The 10,995-nt window shown below is 32.9% G+C and overlaps 1 protein-coding gene across 1 annotated transcript in view; it reads left to right on the top strand.

Moving 5' to 3' along the window:
• Nucleotides 1-10,995, top strand: part of LOC149802135 (fibrillin-1-like) — a 329,248-nt gene that overhangs the window by 85,185 nt on the left and 233,068 nt on the right. The window contains exons 2-3 of the mRNA XM_089956539.1: nucleotides 6,777-6,859; nucleotides 9,321-9,416. Coding sequence (XP_089812665.1) covers nucleotides 6,777-6,859; nucleotides 9,321-9,416 — 179 coding nt within the window. The remainder of the gene's footprint in view (nucleotides 1-6,776; nucleotides 6,860-9,320; nucleotides 9,417-10,995) is intronic.

The raw sequence follows: 10,995 nt of genomic DNA, 5'->3' as shown, positions 1-10,995 counted from the left end.
ACAAGGGAAGACACCGGTCCGCACCCCTTGGTAGTTTCAACACTGCTAGTTTATCCTAATTGCGTCTGCTAATTTCAAACTTAGGCCAGTCGTAATCAAGAATAGTTCAATTTTAAAAACAGCTCGACACACTTCGTTCAATTTGTGACATAAAGGAGAAAATGCAATAATTGTTCGCCGATTTGAACATTGGGACAACATCCGACTAGAAGTGCCGTTTTGCATTCGGATAGTCTTGGATTTCACCATTGACCGAAATGTAAGATCCGAATAAACTCGAGTGCGTGCGCAGTTCAGCGCTAAATACAAGCAGACGATAGCAAAGAAATAAATGCACAATTTTATTGTGCCATGGTAAAATTAGATTAGTAGCGTAGATACTGCTAATTATCTAAATGTGAAATTGTGGTCAATATTTTATGCGCACTTTTCTTTTCTTCCCGGTGAGTAATTTGTTTTCAAATAAGTCTTGCAAATGCTTGATTATCGGCTTTCGACCAACCCAGGGCAGGTAAAATAGCTTGTACAGTGCTGGTGTTTTGATGTATTTTACCCATATACCTACGATAACCGACAAAAGATATAAAGATAAAATGGAGATGAATCCAAAGCTACAAAATTATGTGAATCATGAAACTGTCTTGTACAAAGTGTATTAGATGTTACTGTATTGTTATTATTATTATTATTATTATTATTATCTGCCAAATATACTAATTTGATGCAGTTTGAATAAAAGTAACATTATTCTATAATGTTGTTTGAGGTTAATTTTTCATTTAAAATGTCAGCACTTTGCTTACATAAAAAAATATTTTTATTATTGTTATTATTGGGAACATAAATGATTGCTAACATGTGCTTGTGGAATTTAAGCAGTTATACTAATTAGATGACTAAACAATGAATTAAGAATAGATCATGCAATTATAAATATAAAAAATATTTTACAAATATTATTTCTGTGTTCTTTCTTGTAATTTTTAAATTAACAAATTTATTCAGCTCTTGGACCAGCAAATTGTATAAATAATAATAATAATAATAATAATAATAATGAGGACTTTGTATAGCGCCTAATCTTTAGAAGCTCTAAGTGCTTTACAATATTAGACAACACCTATAGCATAAAAAAACATATATAATGATATGATTACAAAAAACAAACACCATGAAATTAGAAAACATAAAAAAACATGCTGAAAATATTTAAGGTAGAAAACATTATTAGGTCTTTAAGTTTGTTCTTGCAGTCTAAATAAGTGAGTTTTAAGAGCACTCTTGAATGGGATCACTGTGTCTTTGTGTCTAAGTTCAGTGGGCAATTCATTCCAATAATACTGATTTTATACATATTAAATTACCTCTTCTTTTACATTTGTTGGAATTAGTTTATTAGTTCTGCTGTTTTGCTATATTACTTAAATATATTTCAGAGAAGACCCAACCAATTTCAGGGATAAAGTCACTTCATCTCCAGCTGTATTAATGTGAAATGTTTGGTAGTGTAAATAAAACAGGAGAACAAACATGTAGGCTCTACATTCAGAATATTATTAGGATCAAATAATTATGTCACTGTGGGTTTGTATTAATTTTATGTTATTTTTAGCCTCTAGCAATTGCAGTGGGAGGGGAGAGGCAGCAAAACTCTACACCTAATCATGTAGGTTAGGTTGCCCAGTCTTCCAAAAAATAGCTTGGGTTGAACATTGCACTGTTGTTAGTAATTACCTTTGGTAGATCTACTGGTCATACCAATATAGTTTATTGGTTGGTCTGTTGTCCTTTGTTCATCATCCCTCCTTTTAGCACAAGGGTGTTATCGCTACTCCTCCTAAACTATTTGGAGGATGGCCACCAAACTTTAAACACATTCATATGATAGTTTAGTTGGTCCTGAATGTAAATGGTGCTGTCTGGACATCCAGTATGGCCACCACAGTGGCCAGCTTGAAAATCTTGTTATCGTTACTCATTCTGAATTGATCGTCATATCAACATTTCACTAAAATACTTCTTATGTTGTCTACTTGGTCCTAAATGAAAATGGTACTGATCTGATGTTCAATACGAGCACCAAAGTGGAGGAAAATATAGTTTGAAATTCAAGGTATAAAAAGATTGAATAATTGTGAGCTGGATGGTAATTGTGCCAGGTAAAGTCATGCCAGGTAAGTACTTGTAAAGTCATGCATGATTCTGAACACATAATAAGCTGACTAGAGTGGAGGCCTTAGAAGTCGTGTCTCGAGTTGGTTGCTAAGTTTCATGTGGCAATAAAGTTATATCATAAATCATGCAAGCATATTAAAAGGTTAATATTTTGAGTTGTTATTATGATAATAAAAATGCATTCAAGATTAATGGTGAGTTGATAGGGATTTGCAGTTGAGAATGCTTTGTGCATTACCTGATCAAAATATGAAATAAGCAAAGCCTTGGAGAAACAAGTGCAGCTTTAGATGTGTGTTCTCACAAAAATACATTACGTTTACTGACTTAGCACTTATCAAATTACATGTGACGTGTTCATAATGGAAACGATTTTATTCTTAGCTGATGCAACATATGCATTTCTGCACTGCATGGAATCAAAAGTTTTTTTGATGAGTATTGAAAATCAATTTCCAATCATGAATTTATATCAGAAAAATGTATGTAACTTGAATTAGAAAACTGTAAATGAAGGCTGTTCAAATGAATCACTGTGATAGTGTAAGGACTTTCATTGGAAGCAGGGCCCAGTGCATCAGTTCATTTACATCCAGCAGAATACTAAAGAAAGAGATAAAGAATGAATGCATAGTAGTTCTTGGAAAGAAATGGTAGTCAGCAAATCTAGCAATTTGTATGTTTAATCTGAATTGTTTTTACAGTTTAAGTTTTAACTTCAGGTAGTCTTTTCATTTGGATATTAAAACATTTTAAGTATGTCCGTTTTGTAATGGATGGAAGTGGTGCTTAAGCTTTTTTATTTGAAAGCATATGATAAATCAATAAATATGCAAAAGTGTCTGGAGTTGTTTAATTGTTTTGATATATTTTCCTCCACCCTACATATTTCCCATATTGTTTGCCATCCATTGAGTTTGCATTGTGATGCCAATGGTCCAGGAAAAACCAAAATATAGGACAAAGCTACAATAAAGCAAGTCTTTCTTTCGTACATCTAATATATGTTTGTGTATATTTTCAACGAATGAATTTTCTCCAAGTACTTAATAAATGCTTTATTTTTATTATACATTGATGGATACACGGTATACAATAATCTTTTCTGAGACGGTTATCAAAACTAATATAACCAAAAACTGTTCAGACACATACAAAAATTATTCGTAGTGGTAAACAGCATTCATCTTTAAGTATATGTCCAGTTATAAAAGGAAGACAATGCTAGGAGTAATCATTTGAACAAACTACATGGACCCTGATCTATTGCTGCATTATGCTACAGCAGATCAGTGTCTATGTTGTTTGCAGTTGGACTTGTCTTAGAATAAACAGTAATTTGTTACAAAAGTGATCAATATTGTGTGAATTAATTTCATGTCAGTACAATGACTGAAACAGATACAATGTATATCAGAATACATGAAGTCAGTGATAGTAAGTATAATTACTAGCTAATTTATGGACAAACTATTTGTATATAGTGAGTATATATGGAACCTTCAGAATTTTATCATTAGCAGCAGATTTATTTACATTTAGCTGCATGATATTTTCATATCGTTCATATGATTGTAATGCAGCAATACTAAAGTTTTCATTCTTTGGGAGATTGCTTTTTACAAAGGCAATTCATTTTCCATGATCTGGTTTTGTATCATTTCAGTCACTCCATTGGATTTTATATGCAGGATGTAACATGTTGAAATTACAGCATTGTCACACTGGTTTTTAACTTTGTATCCATTATCAACTACAACCCCACAAGGATAAGGAAAATATGATGGAGAAATTCAGTTAACAGATTTCCAAAGTGTTTTGGGATCCTTGCATCCTCTACACATTTGCTGTGGAAACTCTCTTTCACTTATTAAGTTAAGGTCTTTGTCTTCTTTCTCCCTGCTACATATTTATCATATCTACCTATTTTATGATATTTGTCCTTCATCTATCTAGCCTCAGTGATATGTCATACCATTTGGGCTACTGATCTTTCTTTACATAGTATTGAATTGTGCAAGTATGTTTATTTAATACAGAGTGAAAAATCTTGTGCATGTAGCATGAAGTTAATCCATTTTCATGATCATCTTTAGGGAGCTATGGAAGCTCATTTGGTAAAGCTTCCAATTTGTAATCCAAGGGTCACAGTTCAGTACTCCCTGTGGCCAAACTGGGTTAGCTGCCTTGGTATGTCCTTATGAAAGGCACTTTGCTCCTCTTGTATTGCATCATATAGCCAGGTATGTGTTAAAAGTGCTGTTAAAACCAACAGAAGAAAACCAGTCCAAATTTACGTGGAAAAAGGCAGCATATGATCTGAGTGATCATTCAAACTATGTTCTTCATTATAATGATCACTTAAGGAGATTTCCCATATCTGGCAATGGAAACAAGGTAATGATCACTTAAGGAGATTTGCCATATCTGGCATTGGAAACTTGGTAATGATCACTTAAGGAGATTTGCCATATCTGGCAATGGGAACAGGGTAATGATCACTTAAGGAGATTTGCCATATCTGACATTGGAAACTTGGTAATGATCACAACGTGCGCTCCCAAAAACTTTTTATGGTTAGTAAAATACATGAATATGTGATCAGGTTTTTGTATGGCCCCCTTTGTGATCCTAGTAGGTTCCTTAATTAATTGTTGAGTGGTATAACCATCCATAATATTTAACCATTTACAGTGAGCTTGATTTGGTCCATGTTATACTTAACTGTTATAATGTTATAACTACATCAGAGTTAAATGCAGAATCTGGTTTATTTCATCCTCCAAAATGTTCAAACCACGCCACAGCTGATTTTAAATGCTAAGAAACAAAGAATAACAAGAGAATTTCTTGCTGTAGAAGAGCCTGCATGCTGTTTACAGTCACCATAAAGTACGTGCCATTTCTGATTTGGAAGATATGAGAATTAATGCTGTAGGAAGCTTATTTTATATTTCAAATATTGAGAATTTCCTTCAGTTATAAAACTGACAAAATCATGAACAGTTGACAAGTTAGTACAAACATCATTTACAGCCTGAACTTAAACATTGTGGAATCTAGCAAAGTCATTATGTTGCACATGTAGGATATGAACATAAACAACATGTCATCAGTGCAAAAACAAGTATTAGAAGATGTAATGGCCCATCAGTACATTATTGGCTATATATCACTGAGTAAGTTTAGGTATCCCCCAAAACGTGAATACAAACCAAAGATAAAGTCCAAAATGGGTAAATTCTGAAAATACAAAGTCAGATTTTGGATATTAACTTCTAACATCTCCAAGACATTCTAAGCAGGAACTTCATCTGAGGACAAATCCAAGGGCAATAATGGTTGTTTCTATTAATTACTTCATATGGCATACAGAAAAGCTCACCAGGTTCATTGTAATGTCCCTAAGCCAGCAAGGGTGGTGGAAGTGGTTGAGACCATCAGGTCAATGCATATGGAAATAGCTCATAGAGTACACTGAGATAAAGGCTGAGATGTTCAGAACTTTTTTTCTTCTTCCCTGTATTATATATATCGACTATGATGCTAAGAAACATAACTGTTGCATGACTTTAAAGATGGCAGAGTAATCTACCTTGGCTTTCAATCCTGAAAAGAATGTGATAGGCTCATGAACAAGTAGATCACAATACTAATAAGTCTAGTAGGCATTTTTTGGGTGGTGGGTGGTGGTGTACATGTCAACCTGTCTTAAAAGCCATCTCTGTTTAGGAGTCATCTGACCCAAAGAGCCACATTCACAATGCCACTTGGCAATAAGTATAGAAGAAGTGAACCCATTTTTAAACTGTCAGTCTTAAAAGGTCACCATTTCTAGAGGAAGCAGTTTTTCTTTGTTGGTACTAGAATTTTCCAACTTCTTGGTGGATTTTCTTAAAAAAAATACTGACATGACCAATTAGCTAGTTATTTTATCATTATACATTATTAACTTGTATTTACTTTTCTCATATCTTTCTTTCTCAGAAGTTTAAGAGCCTTCATGATACAGTTATTATAAATACATCACTCTCTCACTATAAGACCCTTCATTATAACACAGTTCTTGTAAATGCAGCAATCTGACTTTAAGACCATTCATTATAGTACAGATCTTGTGGATACATCATTTGTTATAAGGCCTTTCATTATGACGCATTTTTAGTAATATAGCACTCCCTCTCTATAAGGTTTATCTTTTTAGACTAAAACAAGTTAGCTAATTGCTAAATTGCGCATTTTCCTCTGTTAAAAATGTTGTCTTGCATTATTTATATAACCTTGAAAATACAAAATATTAATATAATGGGTGTAAGTGACTTCAAAAGCAGAAATCAGCAGATAACAACACAAACCCAAAAACTTTCATTCACTAAATGTTATTTTTAGTGAACTGAATTGCTATCAAAAAATTTTGATTGCCTTTTTGTTGATTTTGAAAATCTTTAGTGCCAGTATAGAATATGGCATTGAGAGGTTTTGTTCAAATTAAAAGCACTTTACAAAAATATATATATCCAATAGCTAATCAGCTAGAGATGGAATTATGTAGAAGATAGAAGGTACCTTAAAATAAATGGAATTTACATTTTATATTTCAGACCAAATGTATGTGGTTCAACATTCCGGAAAACTTGCTGTCGTGGTTGGAGTAGTCCTGCTGGAGTAAACAGATGTATTGTTCGTAAGTAGGTCTGTTCTATGTTATAGTGAAGGAGTTATCCTATTGGTCAGGAAATAAGTACTTGGATTTATATGATAACAATGGACTAGTCCTTGTAAATATAGTACTCTCTCACTATAAGACCTTCATTATAACACAGTTCTTGTAAATAAGCACTCTCTCACTATACGTTCTTCATTATAACACAGTTATTGTAACTACAGCATTCTTTTACTACATGTTTAAGACCCAGTATTATAACAGATGTTGTAAATACAGCACTCAGTGTAAAACCCATTAGTATAAAAGTTATTGTAAATACAGCACTTGCACTGAAAGACCCATTATTATAACATTTATTGTAAATACAGCACTTCACTATTAGGCCCATTATTATAACACACTTATTGTAAATCCAGTGCTCTAACTACAAGGCTTTTCATTATAACACAATTATTGTAAATACAGCACTCTCACTTTAAGGCCCATTCTTGTAACAGTTATTGTAAATACAGTACTCTCTCACTGTAAGACCCTTCATTATAACACAGTTATTATGAATATTGATCACTTCCTTGTTATAAGGCTTTTCATTATGACACATTTATAGTAATATAGCACTCCCTTAAAGTAAAGGCCTATCATTAAAGCATGGTTCTTATGAATGCAATATTCCCTGACTATAAAGCCTTTTATTATAACATGGTTCCTATGAACACATCACTTTTTCACTATAAGACCTTTCATTATATAATGCTTCTTGTAAATACAACACTTGCCATTACACTATAACATGGTTATTGCAAATACAGAGATCATATATGGACAGCTATGTGCAGACTTTTATGGGAACAGTTAAAACTGTGCACCCTGATATTTTGATTTTGGGTTTTTAAATCTCCTTTCATGTTTTTGTAAATGTTATATTTGTAAACCATTGATGATTTTTATTCCTAGATAATCCATAATGAAATAAGTCAGTTATTAATGAATAGCCCGTAAAGAATTTTCTTTAATCAGAAATATTTGTTCAGCTGAAATATGAAATTCAGGTGTCCAAAAATAACATGCCATGAATCAGTCAGAAATGTGTGTTAATATTCAATTAGAAACTCCCTGACAGGAATAGTGCCTGTTAGAAATGTGTGTTAATATTCAGTTAGAAACACCCTGACAGGAATAGTGCCAGTCAGAAATGTGCGTTAATATTCAATTAGAAACACCCTGACAGGAATAGTGCCAGTCAGATGTGTGTGTTAATATTCAATTAGAAACACCCTGACAGGAATAGTGCCAGTCAGAAATGTGTGTTAATATTCAGTTAGAAACATCCTGACAGGAACAGTGCCAGTCAGAAATGTGTGTTAATATTCAATTAGAAACACCCTGACTGGAACAGTGCCAGTCAGAAATGTGTGTTAATATTCAATTAGAAACACCCTGACAGGAACAGTGCCAGTCAGAAATGTGTGTTAATATTCATTTAGAAAAACCATGACAGGAACAGTGCCAGATAACATATGCCATCCTCATTATGCAATTACTTGTTTTATATTTTGCCATTTTTAAATGTCATTCCCTCATGAGGTCATCTCAGTCTTTCTATAAAGAAATTATTTGGTAACCTTTTTAGACTCTTATTAATTACGAATATTGTTAGCAACTTTTTCTGTTTTTTAGTATGATTTTAATGACATTGTATGGCTAGGAGTAGTTCTGTCATTCACATGATGTGTGCTTATCAGAAAGTATTATCTTGAAAATTTTCAGAAGATACAAAATCTTAGTGACCTTTGCAGTTGATAGGTTAAAAGTTTCTTATTTCCTGATATAAACATCTAACCAGGCTAGATGTTAATGAATTTTGCAATTTGTGTATTGCTTTTCCAAATATCATCAGCTGTTAGTGAATCTTGTACTTGAATTGCACATTAAGTGCTTCCTCTTCCTTTTTATTTAACATCTGGTATTACATGTAGATTACACTCAGCAGAAACCCATTGGGAACTGGGTAGACCTTCTTGAATTTAAGAATATAAAATTTTATATTTCACATAAACTTTACAATTACATTACTTGACATTTGTAAGTACTGATTAGTTCCTATTGACCTAACTTTGCCAACATACTTATAGGTATTCACAACCTTTGTCATTGCTGTAATATCTTTTTGCTTCAGAAATATTTAACACATAAAGATAAGTATCAGGCAATAGGCTGATAATTAAATGTATCAGGCAGGTGTGATTTTTAACATTTAGATTCCAATTAAGATAATTGAATGTATCAGCCAGGTGTGAATTTTAACATTTATATACCAATAAAGATAAGTAAATGTATCAGCCAGGTGTGATTTTTTAACTTTTAAACACCAATCAAGATTATACAGCTAAAGTTATACTCTGCAGGTGTGTGGCTTGTGCAAGCTTGCATGTTTCTACATATGAACTTTAATCATCTCATCTCTTCTCTTCCCAATCAGCAATTTGTATTGGAGGATGTGGGGGCGGGACATGCATGAAGCCTGGCATGTGTCTTTGTCCCACAGGACAGATATCACCTACCTGTGATTCAAATGGTAAGCCATTCTACTTGGATTGTACCTTGGTCCAATTGGACAGATTTTCCCACCTGTGATTCAAGCAGTAAGATAGTCTCAGATACAGAAACAAACTACTGTATATGCTTAATTATAAGACAAGTCCACCTGTAAACTGCACAGACCAAGATCTTCCATCACATAATCTGCCAGTAGATCTGGGTCAGTGCAGTTTGTTTGGAGTAATCAGTAGAACAGACAACACAGATCCTGATCTGTTTGCACACTATGCTACAGCAGATCAGGATCTAAGTTGTTTGCAGTTGGAATTTTAAGTGAGTATATATGGTATCTGCACACAGTAGAGCCAGTATAATTGAAAATCTGTCCAGAAAATTGATGCAGTAAAATATGTTTAGAACGAACCTCTTGTGACACCCCAGATTAGTTAATCGTATCCATAATTTGTTGTATCCCCATTATTAGAGATGCAAATTCGCTTTGTATGAACTGTAAATTCGTTGTATTTGTGCTTGTACTGATCATGATTTTACCATGTAAAGAAATAAATTCTCACATTGAGGGAAGTTTTGTAGGATCTAAAACAATGATTGTTAAATGTAAATCCCTTAATAAAGATTATTATAAGAAAAATATTTTTATAAACTTTAATTTATATTTTATCCTTTCATTTTTGGATGCATGTTTGGCAAGAAAGTAATACGTCCCATTACAGAGTTTTTAATGCTGAGCAGATGAGTTATATGCAGTCTGATGCTGGAGTGTATTTATATATAGTATGTAGATATGATTTCATTGAAATTGTAGCTTGATTATCAAAACAATTAAATTCAAAACAATTAGGTAAGAAACAGATATATATTTTGTATATTGCTACTATAGTAAAAGTCATACAGGTCATGTTTTCACATTAAATCGTCTTAAATATAAACTTTTGTTTTAAAATTTTGATACTAATTTTGCCTAACCAAAGTCTGTTCAGTTCTGATTATTGAATACAGTGCACTTGAACTGTCTTTAGGAAATTTCCACACGAAAATTATTTATTGCTATGGACTTTTACAGTGGCGGACAGGTACTAAACTGGGTCAAGAAAAGAGCATGTAGAGTCTCTAGGGTAGTACAGGTTTGTTTATCAACATGCATAGGTTTTATTGTGATATCACAGCATGCAACATTCAATCCTGATTGTACTGGATCACATCTTTATGTTGATCTTGTCAAAAAATGTTGATGTAATCTAATGTTGATTTTGCCTTATTGACTTGGTAAGTATTGGCATAATGACCTTCCACAGGAATATTAATGTATAAGGATCAAAAAGTGAACAATTGCCATTTAAAGGTATGTAGAATCAAATCATAAAACTGACACCCATTACTGAAATGAACAGTATTTAATGCATAAATGACTATATGACTTTTATTTTAGTCATAAACCAAAAGAATCTTATGTCTTTTTATCCATTCGAACAAGTTTGTTGTTGCTTCTCCTTGTAAACTACCTGGAGGATATTCATCCCAAGGTCTCATTGGTTAAACATTTTGCCCCTCTGAAAATCTTGCTACAGATACTATTACTGCATTGATTCTCATAT

This window comes from Sinohyriopsis cumingii, chromosome 4 (assembly GCF_028554795.1).
Source record: "Sinohyriopsis cumingii isolate HCF-2022 chromosome 4, ASM2855479v2, whole genome shotgun sequence".
In the NCBI taxonomy this organism is placed as follows: domain Eukaryota; kingdom Metazoa; phylum Mollusca; class Bivalvia; order Unionida; family Unionidae; genus Sinohyriopsis; species Sinohyriopsis cumingii.
Note: the sequence above shows the minus strand (reverse complement) of the source record. Positions and strands in the feature narration are given on the sequence as shown.